This window comes from Coturnix japonica, chromosome 10 (genome assembly GCF_054131305.1).
Source record: "Coturnix japonica strain WE chromosome 10, WE-NBRP24, whole genome shotgun sequence".
NCBI classification, from domain to species: domain Eukaryota; kingdom Metazoa; phylum Chordata; class Aves; order Galliformes; family Phasianidae; genus Coturnix; species Coturnix japonica.
This window is the reverse complement of record NC_140672.1, coordinates 20,826,549-20,846,041: the sequence shown is the minus strand read 5'-3', so window position 1 is coordinate 20,846,041 and position 19,493 is coordinate 20,826,549. Positions and strand designations below refer to the sequence as shown.

The window sequence follows — 19,493 nt, the reverse complement described above, 5'->3', positions numbered from 1 at the left end:
GCCCGAGCGAGGGACGTTCTGACCAGCTACTGAAAGAGGCAGCACCAGGTTTAGAAAGTTTGCTTCAATTTTATTGCGTACAAGAAGATTTGGCTTCTATTTATTGCCCCGCCCACACCCCAAAATGAAACCCCAGTGCCCAGGATTGCCGCTTAGCAATCAGTCACTCAGCCTCCAGTCAGACCCAAGGAGAAGCCAAACCCCGGGGCTACGTCACCTCCTCCCTCTCCAGTCCCAGCCAGCCCTATTTCAACCTAACCCTACACCAGGCCTGGACCTCAAGAGACACACCCTGAAGGAACGCAGCGTCTCCAGCTCTTGCCATACACCAAGTCCTGCCTATGTGAAGCCCTCATTGCTTCTAACGCAGCACAAGTCCTTCCTGTCCAGTTCACTTCCATCATCTCCACCGTCCATGACAGGGAAAGCACGGCTGTGCCAGTAAACTGGACTGTTGAGTCAGCAGCTTTTGGTGCCACCTCCGAGGAAGCGTTGCAGGTGGTTCTGCTGTCCTTTGTAGCTTCTTGCTCAAGCCCTCATCGTTGCTTTCTGCTTTCCTTCTCGGCTTTCTTCCTCAGCTGAGTAGCGCTTGCCTTGCCTCGGCAAGCTTGCTGCAAGAGGGAAAAAAGAGGCACTATTTCACTCACGCACGCTGCCAGCACAGTCTGACTTAGAGAGCTGCTCGCAAGATATCCCTGGGCTACGAACCCAAGAACAAGGAAGGACACAAAAGTCACATCTGCATTGTCTGTTACCGCATGCCAAGGAAGAGTCCTCACACTCGAGCACTGCCCCACTTGCAGCTGAGGGGAGGAGGAGCTGGAAAGGACAGGTGGACAGAAAAGAAGGGAAAAGCTGAAGAGGCCAGAATCAACTTCTCCCCGAGGCAGATCACACCTTTGTGGCCACTCTTTTAGGAATGCTCACCATTCCTAATCCTAGCGTTAGCAAGATGAAAATTCACCACCTACCTTTTCACGCTCCTCGCGTACGCACTGAGGGCCGTGCCGTGGCTGTGCTGCACAACACCAGCGACTGAAAGAAAGCACGCAGAGAGCGGATCTGTTGCAGACAGTGCCAGGAGCTGTGCTTGAACAACGCTTACGGTAAGGCACGCCTACCTTGCAATGGCCACACTTTGGGAGCTCTGGGACACAGCCACGTGTTGCTCTCCTGAGTCCCAGCTCCATTTCTCAGCCACTCACGCTCTGCTCCTCCATGTTCTGCAAAGGAAAAGTCCCAAGAGGGAAATTCAGTTCATCGCAGATGTCATCAAACTGTCAGGGCAGTCGCACTCATTGCTCGGGGTGAGCAACCAGCTGCATGCTTACCCAAGGAGCAGCGGTTACTTTTACTTGAGTGTAACAGCCAATGCCTGACTGCAAGTACAAACACTAACCTATGCCTAACTCTAAAATAACAACAGAAACCTATACCTAACTCTAAAATAACAACAAAAACCTATACCTAACCCTAAAGAACAAACAGGAACCTATGCCTAACTCTAAAAAACGAACAGGAACCTATCCCTAACACTAAAACTAAACTGAACACTAACACTAACCTAACACTACCATCAAAACAAAGAACATAACAAACACCTAACCTAACAGGGGGAAGATGGAACTGGGGGCCCACAGAACCAGAGGAGCAACAAGGTGGAGGAGCAGAAGATGTTAAATAATGCCACCCAGCTAATGCTGGGGGCAGGGGCCGCGCAGCAGGAAAGGAGCCGAGTGCCTGGACCAGCGATGGTGAAGCTGTGACCATGCCAACGCGGGGCCTGGCACGGTGGTGTGGTGCCAGGCCAGCTATGCCGCGGGCGGATCCACGTCCATGGGCTCCTCTGGAGGGGGATCCACCTCCATCGGTTCCTCCGGAGGGGGATCCACCTCCATCGGTTCCTCCGGAGGGGGATCCACCTCCATCGGTTCCTCCGGAGGGGGATCCACCTCCATAGGCTCCACATGGGTGGTGGTCACAGGGCTGGTCCAGGCATGATGGATAATGGCTCTCTTACCCCTCCTCTGCCTGATGGTCATGGCGGGCCCCCTCCTCCTTCTGACTCCTAGGGCCCCCAGCTCCATCCTCCCACCAGAAACTTCAACCCTCGCCCTCTTTGCAGCAGGCATGGCTGTTAACTGCCACAACTGTCAGAGGCATGCGGCAACGGTGACCATGGTGACATGGAGAGGGTTCTAAAATGGCGGCCGCACTGCTGGCACTGGAGTTCCACATAGGATGAGGAGGGGGCTGGAGGGCAGGGCATGGTACGGGAGCTACAAGGTGCTCCCTGTGCCCAGCGGGCAGCCCTTCTCTCTGGCCAGCAAGAGGGCACAGGCGAGCCGGCCCCAAGTAAAGGGCCCTCGGCCTCCTTCACCCTCCTTCACCCTCCCCCTTCTTCCACAAGGGAATCTTTTTGGGCTGCCATACTGTTGTGGTTTTGTATTTTTTCTATTGGTATTTCACATCATAACATCATCTGGAGATCATAGATTGATCAGTCAATCATATTGATCTAGATAAGTCCGTGACACAGACGCAGCACGCAGCAGCTCCTGACGGGGCTCCTGAGCTGAGCACCAGCAACGGCAGGCTCCAAAGGGGACCTGACTACGCCTGCCTCCTGGGACACACAAGCTCTGCTTTCCATAGTCGCACCCAGCGCCTCTCCTTGTGCGGCACCTCGGCGGATTCAACCCTTACCTACAATTAAGACCTCTGACTGAATTGGAATTCCAGTCACTCTGATTACACCCCACATCCCTGCTGCAGGCCCTCCCACATGCCCACGTGCTGCACCCAGCCACACCGGCTGCCACAGCCCCGCAGCCAGGCGGGGGGTTGGTGCTTCATGATCCTTGAGGTCCCTTCCAACCCGGGTCATTCTGTGATTCTGTGATCGGGTTGAAGGGGCTGGCACTGCCCTGAAGGTGAGCGAGAGAAGTTGGCAAAGGAAGGGTGAGTGGCGGGATCCGAGGAGGGCGTTTTGTGTTTGTGTGCGTGTCTGTTGTTTGCCTGATGTGTTTGTGTGCGTTGTTGTTTCAGGTGTCTGAATGAGGACTCCCTGTGGGAACTGGCAGCAAGCAAAGGAATGGATCGACGGGCCTGGGCGCCGTGTTGGACTGCGGCTGTGGAGCCAACGAAGGTGTGTCCAGTGTCCTTCCTTACATCATTGACTATGTATGAGGTGTACCTATATCTGTGTAACCATTTTACAAGTCAGGCTGCAGGTTTTTGGTGGGGTCCTGACAGTTCCTCAGCTAGAACCCTCTTACCCCTTTGAGACAGGCTGCTTCCGTCTGTAGCTGTCATGCCAGGAGCCAAATAAATTGCCCCATGGTGAAAAACACCAAGACTCCTATGTCTGCACCGACTCTTTAACCATTTGTTTAAGAGGTGGGTTTTTAGGTCCAACTCAGTATCCCTCCCTGCCACTGAAAGTACAGATGCAATAACCACCCGCACACCTGTTCCTTCGATTACCCGCCCCAGTCCCCTGAAATCATCTTTGATAGCCTTCGGGCTTTTTTTACTAACTTCTTCACTGCCAGCCTGAACTATCAGCAGGGGATAGTAGACAGAAGGGCAGATCAGACTGGGAAGTCTCCCAGCAATGTCCCTGACCCGTGCCCAGGGGAGGGAGCACACCTCCCTGCGGGTAGGGTCGGGCCAGCATATAGGGCCTTCCATTCCTCGCCAGTAGGGTCGTGCGCCCATGATGGCAGTAATGAACAAACTGCTGCATCACAAAGATCTTGGCCTGATTAGAAATCTTTGAGTAATGCTGTTACAGCAGACAGAATGTGCTAAGCGCAAGTAGTCTCCTGCACTTCACATCCTTGCTACTTTGTTCTGGGTGTTGTCACTGAGCAGCGTCTAACACAAATTCTGCCCCGGTCAGCTGGCTGCCTGAGCTTGAGCCCTGATGGCAACACTGTGTGCTTACCCAGGAGCAGCGGTTACTTTTACTTGAGTGTAGCAGCCAATGCCTGACTGTAAGTACGAACACTAACCTACGCCTAACTCTAAAATAACAACAGAAACCTATACCTAACCCTAAAGAACAAACAGGAACCTATGCCTAACTCTAAAGAACAAACAGGAACCTATCCCTAACGCTAAAACTAAACTGAACACTAACACTAACCTAACACTACCATCAAAACAAAGAACAGAGCAAACACCTAACCTAACAGGGGGAAGAAGGAACTGGGGGCCCACAGAACCGGAGGAGCAACGAGGTGGAGGAGAAGAAGATGTTAAATAATGCCACCCAGCTCATGCTGGGGGCAGGGGCCACGCAGCAGGAAAGGAGCCGAGTGCCTGGACCAGCGATGGTGAAGCTGTGACCATGCCAACGCGGGGCCTGGCACGGTGGTGTGGTGCCAGGCCAGCTATGCCGCGGGCGGATCCACATCCATGGGCTCCTCTGGAGGGGGATCCACCTCCATCGGTTCCTCCGGAGGGGGATCCACCTCCATCGGCTCCACATGGGTGGTGGTCACAGGGCTGGTCCAGGCATGATGGAAACGGGCTCCTTTCCCCCTCCTCCATTTGATGGTTATGGCGGGCACCCTCCTCCTCTTCGGTTCTGGGGCCCCCAGCTCCTTCTCCCCACTTAAATCCTCACTACATTCCTCTCGCCCTCGCTTCGTGCTGGACATGGCTGCTACCTGCCCAGCACTCTCAGAGGTGAGTGAGTCGGGTGGAGCCGCAGCAACCAAGGTGACAGCTGTGACATGGGGAAGATTCCAAAATGGCACCTGTGCTGCTGAGAGTGGTGTTCCGCATAGGATGAGGAGGGGGCTGGAGGGCAGGGCACGGCACGGGAGCTACAAGGCACTCCCTGTGTCCAGCGGGCAGCCCTTCTCTCCGGCCAGCAAGAGGGCACAGAGAGCTGGCCCCGAGAAAAGGGCCCTCGGCCTCCTTCACCCTCCCCCTCCTTTCATAAGGGAATCCCCACTTTGGGCTGGGCACCCACATGGAATCATTGAAACTACAACCTACTACTTTGCTTCTACAGCAAGACTATTGTACTGAAATACTACTGTACTTAAAAGCACCTGCAATCACACTACACTCGTTTTTAATATTAAACTCTCAAACTTTCATAGCAAATAATAACATCCGCTCACAAAGAAAATGTGGAGAGGCCACAAAAGAGAAATACCACTCATGAAAACATTTGTATTTAGACATTCAAACTAACAACGTACTTTGTCTTTACCTAACCGTACCATTCTGTGCTAGAAATACGATGTTTTGCTGTAGAGTATAACTTGGAGAACCCAAAAGCAGCTAAAACCTGCTCCACTCAGTAATTTGACCATCCGCTGATATTTGGTTCTTTTCTCCCTTGCTTTCTAGTTGCTCACTCTTTAGACACACGCAAATCACATTGTCAAGGACTACAAAAACACTGTTAGCCAAAAAATTTATGCTGGCAGAATCTTAATGTTAGAAACGTGTAAATTGGTTGCCAAGAAGAAAGTGAAGACCAACACAGTAACCAAATACTAACTGATACATAAGGCTTCTCTCACACATCCTGAAAACAGAACCGCCAGCCTTAATGAACTTTGCTCTTCAGACACTGACTGAAATGCAAGTATTACCTTGTCATGGTTTAATAATTTTGTAATTTTGCTATCAGTATTCCACATCATAACATCATATAAAGCATGAATAGTTTTACTGAATCTGCAACTTACAGAAGAAGACTACATCTCCCAGAGAACAACACGAGGTCACGGGACCTGGACACTATATTAACTCTGTCGCAGGCTAGACTGACATCTTTCGAGTTCTGGCGTTCAGGGGAGTGTGTGGGAGCCTTCACCGTTTCGCCTAGATTTACAGTAGGCCTCTCAGTTTCGGGACTCATTCTCTCTCCTATTTTGCTTGATTCGTTAGCTCAATTTTCAATTATATTGTATTATACTGTGTTATCCTGTATTTCGATATAGTAATTTAGTAAATAAGTGTGCCTCCTTAGATTGTTGCTGCTGTTTTCTTTTCCTAATTAACTTTTTTTCCTTTCGGCCTAGGGCCCCTGCTGGGCCCACAGTCCCTGTCACGGACGCAGGTGGATTTTTAGTTTAAACCGTGACATACCTGTAGCAGCCTGGATCTGGCAATAGTCAAAGAATCCTTTACGTCCAGCTCCTTAGCATCAAAAGACCACAGATACTGCTGGGGCAGAATTTCATTGAAGCCTTCAAAAGAAGCTTGTGTCTGTTCCTCAGCGCCTCGGGAAAGTCTCCATTCTGCTACCAGCCTGGAAAAGACACAGAAGGATCATTTAAAACAGGCTACGCTAACCCAAGTTCATCTTTGTTAGTTTGTTTTGAAATGAACCGTAAGCTGTGTTAAGAAAAATGATGGAAAGTGCTGGGGATAGAGCACTGTGTAACTGTATTCTAATTGTATTCCCAACCTTCACCCTGCACAAACAATTTTAAGTTAAAACCCTATGTTTCCAACCACTCAACTGCAGAAAGCATTTTAGGCTCCAGCAGAAGGCAGCATCTACTCACTGATGATATTAATGAGAGCACAGGAGTCCCTTGCTGTTCGGAGGAAGAAAAAAATGCAGAGCTGTGTTCATCTAATATGTTCCATATTTGTTTCTGTCAATCACAAAACTTTGCTCTGTGGTAGAAACTCCACTCTCCATTAAGAAAAGGGAGAAAAGCAGGCAGGAGACCCAAAGAACCTGAACCCAGGGAGAAGCAGATATTATGCTGAATTCAAGCCTAACCTGTCAGGAGAACTGGAATCGAAAGGAGAGAACGCAACACAGGACACAGAGTGTGACAAAAGAACATTGCTTAAGCTGCAATCTGAGCTCTGCCCGGCTTCCTCAAAACCAGAAGAGAACGGTCTTCTGCAGGTACTCCCTCCTCTCCATCCCAGTGAGTATTTGGCACAACTGCCAATGCCAATACGTTCCTTCTGCAAATGTCACCGTTTCTGTGAAACCTTTCCAGATGACTCGTGACTAAAGCAATTTCTACTCCCTCATTCCTCAAAACCTTCCCACACAAAAGCCTTCACAGATCAGATGGTAAGAAAGAGGGAATTCTACGGCCACAGCAATAAAGCGCGCAGAAAGCCCATCTGTTGCAGACAGAGGAGTGAGCCGTGCTTAACCAACACTGCTTCAGCGCACGCTTACAGTAAGGCACACCTACCTTGCGCTGGCCACGCACGAAGCTCGTGACGCAGCTCCAGGCGGCTCTCCTGGGGCCCAGCTTCATTTCACGGCCACTCACGCTCTGCTGCTGGACATTCTGCAACGGAAAAGCCACCGGATGCAAATCCCATCCCTCGCAGATGGCATCAGACCTCCGCTCTCATGGCAGTCACCACCGCCCTGCCCTGGGCAGCGCTTCCACTGCCCTTGCTCCTGCCACAAGACACCAACGTCTGCTTCTAACGCGGCTCCACCATGGGATCCTGTATGCAATAGAAAAACACACGGAGGCTGCCAGCCACTGCAACACGCGCGCTGTGAAACCCCTGGCACTGCTGAGTCCCAAGAGCAGAGGAGAGAAGCGTTTGCCTGCCATGGACGGGCTGCGGCGGGATTGAATCCTGCCTTCGAATCGGGACACCCCCAGGGAGAGCCTCCCTGGGGACCCAAAGACTGAAATGGAGGCAAGGTAACACTTTGCTATAGAAAGGGAAAGGGGAACTTCACTGAAACCGAGACAAAGGGTAACTGCAGATAGTTTACATTTAAAAGTGCAGGGATAGGGGGAATTACAGACACTTAGTCAAAATAAAACCAGAGAAGAGGGCAATAAAGATAAGAAGAAATTGTCCGGAGACCTCTGACAAGAAGAAGGATTAGATACCCCCGGGCAAGATGATGCTGACATGGGAGAACGATAGCAGCAGATAACACCAAGAAGAAAACAGAAGAAGAATTTCACCCCAAAACATCGGCAAGGGTCGCGGGGAATGGGGTCCTAGGGAATGTAATGAATATGTAATCAAACTGAGGAGGAGACTATTGATTACGTATTAGCTTAACCTATATCTGTAACACACTTTTCTCCTTACGGTGTGCAAGTTTGGTGGAGCTCTCCCGCTTGCACCCGGCGCTGCGCAACGCTGGAATAAACATACCTGCTTTAGAACCCATCTTTGGGTTATAGAGTTTGATTCCGCAAGTCATCTTCCTGCCGCACAGCCCAGCACGGCCGGAGCCGCACCACACGATCCGGGCCGGGGCCGGCTCAGGCTCTGCCTCCAGGCTTTTGGGGCCGGCCGGGTGACTCCGCAGCACAGCGAGACCGTGGAGCCGCCCGGGAGCCGCCTCTGGGTGCCGGCAGCGCCGCGAGCTCCTCCCCCGACAGCCCCTCCGTGCCCCCGCACCGAGGCCCGACCCCGTTCGCAGCACAGAGCCCGCTCCTCCCGGCCCCGCTCATGGCCGCCATGCCGCCATGGCCCGGAAGTGCTCTCCGCCGCCTGCAGGAAGCACTTCCTGTCACTGGCACTGGCACTGTCACGTGGCTCAGGCCGGGCTGGGGCCCGTTGGGGGGGGGCGGCTGCCGGAAAAGGACCCAAAATTCACGTCTCGTTCCGTGTCTTTCCTCTCGCTTTCCCTCCTTTACCTTCCCCTCCCCTTCCTTCCTTCCTCGCCCTCGTCCCCTTCCCTTCACCACCTCCCTGTGTCCATTCCAGCGTCTGGCCACCCTTTCTGAGCAGTAATACCTCGTATTGTCCAGCATGAATCTCCCCCGTCGCAGCTTGAAGCCATTCCCTCTGGTCCTATCATTAATGACACGAGAGAAGAGGCCGAGCCCCAGCTCACTACAGCCTCCCTTCAGGAAGTTAGAGAGAGCAATGAGGTCTCCCCTGAGCCTCCTCTTCTCCAGGCTGAACAATCCCAGCTCCCTCAGCCGCTCCTCATACGGCCTGTGCTCCAGACCCCTCACCAGCTTTGTTGCCCTCCTCTGAACGCGTTCCAGGGCCTCCATGTCTTCCTTGCACTGAGGGGCCCAAAACTGAACACAGCACTCGAGCTGCGGCCTCATCAGTGCTGAGAACAGGGGGACAATCACCTCTGCTCCTGCTGGCAACACTGTTTCTGATGCAGGCCAGGATGACCTTGGCCTTCTTATTATACAGCAAACGAATCTCCTGAAAAGGAAACCAGAATATCTGGCAACATGAAACAAAGTTCTGATTCGTAAAAGACTGGCAGCAAGGCCTGAATCTCTTGTGTCATCTGCTCTTGATGTATCACATTAGCACTAGGTGGATTGCAGAAGCTTCCTGAGACGTGATAATCAAAACCTAGTCCAATGCCTTTAAAAAAGCCTTTAAGAGATTACTCCTCCTTGTCTCTTTAAAATAAACTTAGGTAATACAAAAGGTTGGAAAATTTTTGGACAACTCCCCAGGGCCGGGCTTTGGAAGGCCGTATTGACGAGAGTCAATCAAGCTCCGGCTGCAGGCGTATATGTGTGTGCCAGTTCTTTAACACAGTAGAAATCACAACTTGCTGCATGATCAAAATTCTACATGTGCTACTCCTGAACCCCAATGACTTCCAACGGTGTTAAATTACCCCTTGATCTCAAAGCAGAACAAAACAACAAAATGCCACACCAATAGTGAATACATAAAAACAAACAACTCCTTGGGCCTCAAGGGGAGGCTGATGCACAGGCCACGGCTGCCAGCGTGCAGCTGGGCTTCCCAGGGCAAACAGCAACACACGGTGCATCCATCAGAAGCTGAAAGAGCCCTCAGGGAAGAGAGGCCAACTCAAGGGGCTGAGCACGGGACACCCTTCTTCCTGCCGGGCTGCTTCCCCTCCTCTGGTTTCTTTCTGTCAGTCCTCAGAGAGCAAGGAGATGCTCACAGCCTGTCACCAGCACTTACGGGTTGGCTGAAAGGCCACAGGTTGGGAAGACCAACAAGGAAACGGGGGAAAACCTGCACTGCACCATGTCAAGGGAGGGACGTGAAGCCGACTGCTTCATCGCCCTGCGATTGCCAGCCCGAGCGAGGGACGTTCTGACCAGCTACTGAAAGAGGCAGCACCAGGTTTAGAAAGTTCGCTTCAATTTTATTGCGTACAAAAGGACTCGGCTTCTATTTATTACCCCGCCCACACCCCAAAATGAAACCCCAGTGCCCAGGATTTCCGCTTAGCAATCAGTCACTCAGCCTCCAGTCAGACCCAAGGAGAAGCCTGACCATGGGGCTACGTCACCTCCTCCCTCTCCAGTCCCAGCCAGCCCTAATTCAACCTAAGCCTACACTGGCCCTGGACCTCAAGAGACACACCCTGAAGGAACACAGCATCTCCAGCTCTTGCCATACACCAAGTCCTGCACAGGTGAAGCCCTCTTTGCTTCTAACGCAGCACAAGCCCTTCCTGTCCAGTTCACTTCCATCATCTCCACCATCCATGACAGGGACAGCACGGCTGTGCCGGTAAACTGGACTGTTCTGTCAGCTGCCTTTGGTGCCACCTCCGAGGAAGCGCTGCAGGTTGTTCTGCTGTCCTTTGTAGCTTCTTGCTCAGGCCCTCATCGTTGCTTTCTGCTTTCCTTCTCGGCTTTCTTCCTCAGCTGAGTAGCGCTTGCCTTGCCTCGGCAAGCTTGCTGCAAGAGGGAAAAAAGAGGCACTATTTCACTCACGCACGCTGCCAGCACAGTCTGACTTAGAGAGCTGCTCGCAAGATATCCCTGGGCTACGAACCCAAGAACAAGGAAGGACACAAAAGTCACATCTGCATTGTCTGTTACCGCATGCCAAGGAAGAGTCCTCACACTCGAGCACTGCCCCACTTGCAGCTGAGGGGAGGAGGAGCTGGAAAGGACAGGTGGACAGAAAAGAAGGGAAAAGCTGAAGAGGCCAGAATCAACTTCTCCCCGAGGCAGATCACACCTTTGTGGCCACTCTTTTAGGAATGCTCACCATTCCTAATCCTAGCGTTAGCAAGATGAAAATTCACCACCTACCTTTTCACGCTCCTCGCGTACGCACTGAGGGCCGTGCCGTGGCTGTGCTGCACAACACCAGCGACTGAAAGAAAGCACGCAGAGAGCGGATCTGTTGCAGACAGTGCCAGGAGCTGTGCTTGAACAACGCTTACGGTAAGGCACGCCTACCTTGCAATGGCCACACTTTGGGAGCTCTGGGACACAGCCACGTGTTGCTCTCCTGAGTCCCAGCTCCATTTCTCAGCCACTCACGCTCTGCTCCTCCATGTTCTGCAAAGGAAAAGTCCCAAGAGGGAAATTCAGTTCATCGCAGATGTCATCAAACTGTCAGGGCAGTCACACTCATTGCTCGGGGTGAGCAACCAGCTGCATGCTTACCCAAGGAGCAGCGGTTACTTTTACTTGAGTGTAACAGCCAATGCCTGACTGCAAGTACGAACACTAACCTATGCCTAACTCTAAAATAACAACAGAAACCTATACCTAACTCTAAAATAACAACAAAAACCTATACCTAACCCTAAAGAACAAACAGGAACCTATGCCTAACTCTAAAAAACGAACAGGAACCTATCCCTAACACTAAAACTAAACTGAACACTAACACTAACCTAACACTACCATCAAAACAAAGAACATAACAAACACCTAACCTAACAGGGGGAAGATGGAACTGGGGGCCCACAGAACCAGAGGAGCAACAAGGTGGAGGAGCAGAAGATGTTAAATAATGCCACCCAGCTAATGCTGGGGGCAGGGGCCGCGCAGCAGGAAAGGAGCCGAGTGCCTGGACCAGCGATGGTGAAGCTGTGACCATGCCAACGCGGGGCCTGGCACGGTGGTGTGGTGCCAGGCCAGCTATGCCGCGGGCGGATCCACGTCCATGGGCTCCTCTGGAGGGGGATCCACCTCCATCGGTTCCTCCGGAGGGGGATCCACCTCCATCGGTTCCTCCGGAGGGGGATCCACCTCCATAGGCTCCACATGGGTGGTGGTCACAGGGCTGGTCCAGGCATGATGGATAATGGCTCTCTTACCCCTCCTCTGCCTGATGGTCATGGCGGGCCCCCTCCTCCTTCTGACTCCTAGGGCCCCCAGCTCCATCCTCCCACCAGAAACTTCAACCCTCGCCCTCTTTGCAGCAGGCATGGCTGTTAACTGCCACAACTGTCAGAGGCATGCGGCAACGGTGACCATGGTGACATGGAGAGGGTTCTAAAATGGCGGCCGCACTGCTGGCACTGGAGTTCCACATAGGATGAGGAGGGGGCTGGAGGGCAGGGCATGGTACGGGAGCTACAAGGTGCTCCCTGTGCCCAGCGGGCAGCCCTTCTCTCTGGCCAGCAAGAGGGCACAGGCGAGCCGGCCCCAAGTAAAGGGCCCTCGGCCTCCTTCACCCTCCTTCAACCTCCCCCTTCTTCCACAAGGGAATCTTTTTGGGCTGCCATACTGTTGTGGTTTTGTATTTTTTCTATTGGTATTTCACATCATAACATCATCTGGAGATCATAGATTGATCAGTCAATCATATTGATCTAGATAAGTCCGTGACACAGACGCAGCACGCAGCAGCTCCTGACGGGGCTCCTGAGCTGAGCACCAGCAACGGCAGGCTCCAAAGGGGACCTGACTACGCCTGCCTCCTGGGACACACAAGCTCTGCTTTCCATAGTCGCACCCAGCGCCTCTCCTTGTGCGGCACCTCGGCGGATTCAACCCTTACCTACAATTAAGACCTCTGACTGAATTGGAATTCCAGTCACTCTGATTACACCCCACATCCCTGCTGCAGGCCCTCCCACATGCCCACGTGCTGCACCCAGCCACACCGGCTGCCACAGCCCCGCAGCCAGGCGGGGGGTTGGTGCTTCATGATCCTTGAGGTCCCTTCCAACCCGGGTCATTCTGTGATTCTGTGATCGGGTTGAAGGGGCTGGCACTGCCCTGAAGGTGAGCGAGAGAAGTTGGCAAAGGAAGGGTGAGTGGCGGGATCCGAGGAGGGCGTTTTGTGTTTGTGTGCGTGTCTGTTGTTTGCCTGATGTGTTTGTGTGCGTTGTTGTTTCAGGTGTCTGAATGAGGACTCCCTGTGGGAACTGGCAGCAAGCAAAGGAATGGATCGACGGGCCTGGGCGCCGTGTTGGACTGCGGCTGTGGAGCCAACGAAGGTGTGTCCAGTGTCCTTCCTTACATCATTGACTATGTATGAGGTGTACCTATATCTGTGTAACCATTTTACAAGTCAGGCTGCAGGTTTTTGGTGGGGTCCTGACAGTTCCTCAGCTAGAACCCTCTTACCCCTTTGAGACAGGCTGCTTCCGTCTGTAGCTGTCATGCCAGGAGCCAAATAAATTGCCCCATGGTGAAAAACACCAAGACTCCTATGTCTGCACCGACTCTTTAACCATTTGTTTAAGAGGTGGGTTTTTAGGTCCAACTCAGTATCCCTCCCTGCCACTGAAAGTACAGATGCAATAACCACCCGCACACCTGTTCCTTCGATTACCCGCCCCAGTCCCCTGAAATCATCTTTGATAGCCTTCGGGCTTTTTTTACTAACTTCTTCACTGCCAGCCTGAACTATCAGCAGGGGATAGTAGACAGAAGGGCAGATCAGACTGGGAAGTCTCCCAGCAATGTCCCTGACCCGTGCCCAGGGGAGGGAGCACACCTCCCTGCGGGTAGGGTCGGGCCAGCATATAGGGCCTTCCATTCCTCGCCAGTAGGGTCGTGCGCCCATGATGGCAGTAATGAACAAACTGCTGCATCACAAAGATCTTGGCCTGATTAGAAATCTTTGAGTAATGCTGTTACAGCAGACAGAATGTGCTAAGCGCAAGTAGTCTCCTGCACTTCACATCCTTGCTACTTTGTTCTGGGTGTTGTCACTGAGCAGCGTCTAACACAAATTCTGCCCCGGTCAGCTGGCTGCCTGAGCTTGAGCCCTGATGGCAACACTGTGTGCTTACCCAGGAGCAGCGGTTACTTTTACTTGAGTGTAGCAGCCAATGCCTGACTGTAAGTACGAACACTAACCTACGCCTAACTCTAAAATAACAACAGAAACCTATACCTAACCCTAAAGAACAAACAGGAACCTATGCCTAACTCTAAAGAACAAACAGGAACCTATCCCTAACGCTAAAACTAAACTGAACACTAACACTAACCTAACACTACCATCAAAACAAAGAACAGAGCAAACACCTAACCTAACAGGGGGAAGAAGGAACTGGGGGCCCACAGAACCGGAGGAGCAACGAGGTGGAGGAGAAGAAGATGTTAAATAATGCCACCCAGCTCATGCTGGGGGCAGGGGCCACGCAGCAGGAAAGGAGCCGAGTGCCTGGACCAGCGATGGTGAAGCTGTGACCATGCCAACGCGGGGCCTGGCACGGTGGTGTGGTGCCAGGCCAGCTATGCCGCGGGCGGATCCACATCCATGGGCTCCTCTGGAGGGGGATCCACCTCCATCGGTTCCTCCGGAGGGGGATCCACCTCCATCGGCTCCACATGGGTGGTGGTCACAGGGCTGGTCCAGGCATGATGGAAACGGGCTCCTTTCCCCCTCCTCCATTTGATGGTTATGGCGGGCACCCTCCTCCTCTTCGGTTCTGGGGCCCCCAGCTCCTTCTCCCCACTTAAATCCTCACTACATTCCTCTCGCCCTCGCTTCGTGCTGGACATGGCTGCTACCTGCCCAGCACTCTCAGAGGTGAGTGAGTCGGGTGGAGCCGCAGCAACCAAGGTGACAGCTGTGACATGGGGAAGATTCCAAAATGGCACCTGTGCTGCTGGGAGTGGTGTTCCGCATAGGATGAGGAGGGGGCTGGAGGGCAGGGCACGGCACGGGAGCTACAAGGCACTCCCTGTGTCCAGCGGGCAGCCCTTCTCTCCGGCCAGCAAGAGGGCACAGAGAGCTGGCCCCGAGAAAAGGGCCCTCGGCCTCCTTCACCCTCCCCCTCCTTTCATAAGGGAATCCCCACTTTGGGCTGGGCACCCACATGGAATCATTGAAACTACAACCTACTACTTTGCTTCTACAGCAAGACTATTGTACTGAAATACTACTGTACTTAAAAGCACCTGCAATCACACTACACTCGTTTTTAATATTAAACTCTCAAACTTTCATAGCAAATAATAACATCCGCTCACAAAGAAAATGTGGAGAGGCCACAAAAGAGAAATACCACTCATGAAAACATTTGTATTTAGACATTCAAACTAACAACGTACTTTGTCTTTACCTAACCGTACCATTCTGTGCTAGAAATACGATGTTTTGCTGTAGAGTATAACTTGGAGAACCCAAAAGCAGCTAAAACCTGCTCCACTCAGTAATTTGACCATCCGCTGATATTTGGTTCTTTTCTCCCTTGCTTTCTAGTTGCTCACTCTTTAGACACACGCAAATCACATTGTCAAGGACTACAAAAACACTGTTAGCCAAAAAATTTATGCTGGCAGAATCTTAACGTTAGAAACGTGTAAATTGGTTGCAAAGAAGAAAGTGAAGACCAACACAGTAACCAAATACTAACTGATACATAAGGCTTCTCTCACACATCCTGAAAACAGAACCGCCAGCCTTAATGAACTTTGCTCTTCAGACACTGACTGAAATGCAAGTATTACCTTGTCATGGTTTAATAATTTTGTAATTTTGCTATCAGTATTCCACATCATAACATCATATAAAGCATGAATAGTTTTACTGAATCTGCAACTTACAGAAGAAGACTACATCTCCCAGAGAACAACACGAGGTCACGGGACCTGGACACTATATTAACTCTGTCGCAGGCTAGACTGACGTCTTTCGAGTTCTGGCGTTCAGGGGAGTGTGTGGGAGCCTTCACCGTTTCGCCTAGATTTACAGTAGGCCTCTCAGTTTCGGGACTCATTCTCTCTCCTATTTTGCTTGATTCGTTAGCTCAATTTTCAATTATATTGTATTATACTGTGTTATCCTGTATTTTGATATAGTAATTTAGTAAATAAGTGTGCCTCCTTAGATTGTTGCTGCTGTTTTCTTTTCCTAATTAACTTTTTTTCCTTTCGGCCTAGGGCCCCTGCTGGGCCCACAGTCCCTGTCACGGACGCAGGTGGATTTTTAGTTTAAACCGTGACATACCTGTAGCAGCCTGGATCTGGCAATAGTCAAAGAATCCTTTACGTCCAGCTCCTTAGCATCAAAAGACCACAGATACTGCTGGGGCAGAATTTCATTGAAGCCTTCAAATGAAGCTTGTGTCTGTTCCCCAGCGCCTCAGGAAAGTCTCCATTCTGCTACCAGCCTGGAAAAGACACAGAAGGATCATTTAAAACGGGCTACGCTAACCCAAGTTCATCTTTGTTAGTTTGTTTTGAAATGAACCGTAAGCTGTGTTAAGAAAAATGATGGAAAGTGCTGGGGATAGAGCACTGTGTAACTGTATTCTAATTGTATTCCCAACCTTCACCCTGCACAAACAATTTTAAGTTAAAACCCTATGTTTCCAACCACTCAACTGCAGAAAGCATTTTAGGCTCCAGCAGAAGGCAGCATCTACTCACTGATGATATTAATGAGAGCACAGGAGTCCCTTGCTGTTCGGAGGAAGAAAAAAATGCAGAGCTGTGTTCATCTAATATGTTCCATATTTGTTTCTGTCAATCACAAAACTTTGCTCTGTGGTAGAAACTCCACTCTCCATTAAGAAAAGGGAGAAAAGCAGGCAGGAGACCCAAAGAACCTGAACCCAGGGAGAAGCAGATATTATGCTGAATTCAAGCCTAACCTGTCAGGAGAACTGGAATCGAAAGGAGAGAATGCAACACAGGACACAGAGTGTGACAAAAGAACATTGCTTAAGCTGCAATCTGAGCTCTGCCCGGCTTCCTCAAAACCAGAAGAGAACGGTCTTCTGCAGGTACTCCCTCCTCTCCATCCCAGTGAGTATTTGGCACAACTGCCAATGCCAATACGTTCCTTCTGCAAATGTCACCGTTTCTGTGAAACCTTTCCAGATGACTCGTGACTAAAGCAATTTCTACTCCCTCATTCCTCAAAACCTTCCCACACAAAAGCCTTCACAGATCAGATGGTAAGAAAGAGGGAATTCTACGGCCACAGCAATAAAGCGCGCAGAAAGCCCATCTGTTGCAGACAGAGGAGTGAGCCGTGCTTAACCAACACTGCTTCAGCGCACGCTTACAGTAAGGCACACCTACCTTGCGCTGGCCACGCACGAAGCTCGTGACGCAGCTCCAGGCGGCTCTCCTGGGGCCCAGCTTCATTTCACGGCCACTCACGCTCTGCTGCTGGACATTCTGCAACGGAAAAGCCACCGGATGCAAATCCCATCCCTCGCAGATGGCATCAGACCTCCGCTCTCATGGCAGTCACCACCGCCCTGCCCTGGGCAGCGCTTCCACTGCCCTTGCTCCTGCCACAAGACACCAACGTCTGCTGCTAACGCGGCTCCACCATGGGATCCTGTATGCAATAGAAAAACACACGGAGGCTGCCAGCCACTGCAACACGCGCGCTGTGAAACCCCTGGCACTGCTGAGTCCCAAGAGCAGAGGAGAGAAGCGTTTGCCTGCCATGGACGGGCTGCGGCGGGATTGAATCCTGCCTTCGAATCGGGACACCCCCAGGGAGAGCCTCCCTGGGGACCCAAAGACTGAAATGGAGGCAAGGTAACACTTTGCTATAGAAAGGGAAAGGGGAACTTCACTGAAACCGAGACAAAGGGTAACTGCAGATAGTTTACATTTAAAAGTGCAGGGATAGGGGGAATTACAGACACTTAGTCAAAATAAAACCAGAGAAGAGGGCAATAAAGATAAGAAGAAATTGTCCGGAGACCTCTGACAAGAAGAAGGATTAGATACCCCCGGGCAAGATGATGCTGACATGGGAGAACGATAGCAGCAGATAACACCAAGAAGAAAACAGAAGAAGAATTTCACCCCAAAACATCGGCAAGGGTCGCGGGGAATGGGGTCCTAGGGAATGTAATGAATATGTAATCAAACTGAGGAGGAGACTATTGATTACGTATTAGCTTAACCTATATCTGTAACACACTTTTCTCCTTACGGTGTGCAAGTTTGGTGGAGCTCTCCCGCTTGCACCCGGCGCTGCGCAACGCTGGAATAAACATACCTGCTTTAGAACCCATCTTTGGGTTATAGAGTTTGATTCCGCAAGTCATCTTCCTGCCGCACAGCCCAGCACGGCCGGAGCCGCACCACACGATCCGGGCCGGGGCCGGCTCAGGCTCTGCCTCCAGGCTTTTGGGGCCGGCCGGGTGACTCCGCAGCACAGCGAGACCGTGGAGCCGCCCGGGAGCCGCCTCTGGGTGCCGGCAGCGCCGCGAGCTCCTCCCCCGACAGCCCCTCCGTGCCCCCGCACCGAGGCCCGACCCCGTTCGCAGCACAGAGCCCGCTCCTCCCGGCCCCGCTCATGGCCGCCATGCCGCCATGGCCCGGAAGTGCTCTCCGCCGCCTGCAGGAAGCACTTCCTGTCACTGGCACTGGCACTGTCACGTGGCTCAGGCCGGGCTGGGGCCCGTTGGGGGGGGGCGGCTGCCGGAAAAGGACCCAAAATTCACGTCTCATTTCGTGTCTTTCCTCTCGCTTTCCTTCCTTTACCTTCCCTTCCCCTTCCTTCCTTCCTCGCCCTCGTCCCCTTCCCTTCACCACCTCCCTGTGTCCATTCCAGTGCCTGGCCACCCTTTCTGAGCAGTAATACCTCGTAGTGTCCAGCCTGAATCTCCCCTGTCGCAGCTTGAAGCCATTCCCTCTGGTCCTATCATTAATGACACGAGAGAAGAGGCCGAGCCCCAGCTCACTACAGCCTCCCTTCAGGAAGTTAGAGAGAGCAATGAGGTCTCCCCTGAGCCTCCTCTTCTCCAGGCTGAACAATCCCAGCTCCCTCAGCCGCTCCTCATACGGCCTGTGCTCCAGACCCCTCACCAGCTTTGTTGCCCTCCTCTGAACGCGTTCCAGGGCCTCCATGTCTTCCTTGCACTGAGGGGCCCAAAACTGAACACAGCACTCGAGCTGCGGCCTCATCAGTGCTGAGAACAGGGGGACAATCACCTCTGCTCCTGCTGGCAACACTGTTTCCCATGCAGGCCAGGATGCCCTCGGCCTTCTTATTATACAGCAAAGGAATCCCCTGAAAAGGAAACCACAATATCTGGCAACATGAAACAAAGTTCTGATTCGTAAAAGACTGGCAGCAAGGCCTGAATCTCTTGTGTCATCTGCTCTTGATGTATCACATTAGCACTAGGTGGATTGCAGAAGCTTCCTGAGACGTGATAATCAAAACCTAGTCCAATGCCTTTAAAAAAGCCTTTAAGAGATTACTCCTCCTTGTCTCTTTAAAATAAACTTAGGTAATACAAAAGGTTGGAAAATTTTTGGACAACTCCCCAGGGCCGGGCTTTGGAAGGCCGTATTGACGAGAGTCAATCAAGCTCCGGCTGCAGGCGTATATGTGTGTGCCAGTTCTTTAACACAGTAGGA

General features: G+C 51.9%; 2 protein-coding genes across 2 annotated transcripts; both read right to left on the bottom strand.

The window, feature by feature from the left end:
• Positions 1-49: 49 nt before the first annotated feature.
• Positions 50-9,257, bottom strand: LOC146759504 (uncharacterized). Its single transcript, XM_085510731.1, has 6 exons — positions 8,137-9,257; positions 7,197-7,461; positions 6,118-6,280; positions 1,122-1,223; positions 972-1,035; positions 50-611 (listed from the first exon to the last, which is right to left on the bottom strand). The coding sequence occupies exon 1, from the start codon at positions 9,045-9,047 to the stop codon at positions 8,247-8,249; it is 801 nt and encodes a 266-aa protein (XP_085366857.1). The 5' UTR covers positions 9,048-9,257; the 3' UTR covers positions 50-611; positions 972-1,035; positions 1,122-1,223; positions 6,118-6,280; positions 7,197-7,461; positions 8,137-8,246.
• An 809-nt stretch (positions 9,258-10,066) lies between these two features.
• Positions 10,067-19,235, bottom strand: LOC146759503 (uncharacterized). The gene is made up of 6 exons (XM_085510733.1): positions 18,124-19,235; positions 17,184-17,282; positions 16,105-16,267; positions 11,139-11,240; positions 10,989-11,052; positions 10,067-10,628 (listed from the first exon to the last, which is right to left on the bottom strand). The coding sequence occupies exon 1, from the start codon at positions 19,032-19,034 to the stop codon at positions 18,234-18,236; it is 801 nt and encodes a 266-aa protein (XP_085366859.1). The 5' UTR covers positions 19,035-19,235; the 3' UTR covers positions 10,067-10,628; positions 10,989-11,052; positions 11,139-11,240; positions 16,105-16,267; positions 17,184-17,282; positions 18,124-18,233.
• Between the last annotated feature and the right edge of the window lie 258 nt (positions 19,236-19,493).

Coding starts and splice junctions, on each gene's coding strand:
- LOC146759504 (XM_085510731.1), bottom strand. CDS start 9,047: ATGAGGCCGCAGCTCGAGTGCTGTGTTCAGTTTTGGGCCCCTCAGTGC.
- LOC146759503 (XM_085510733.1), bottom strand. CDS start 19,034: ATGAGGCCGCAGCTCGAGTGCTGTGTTCAGTTTTGGGCCCCTCAGTGC.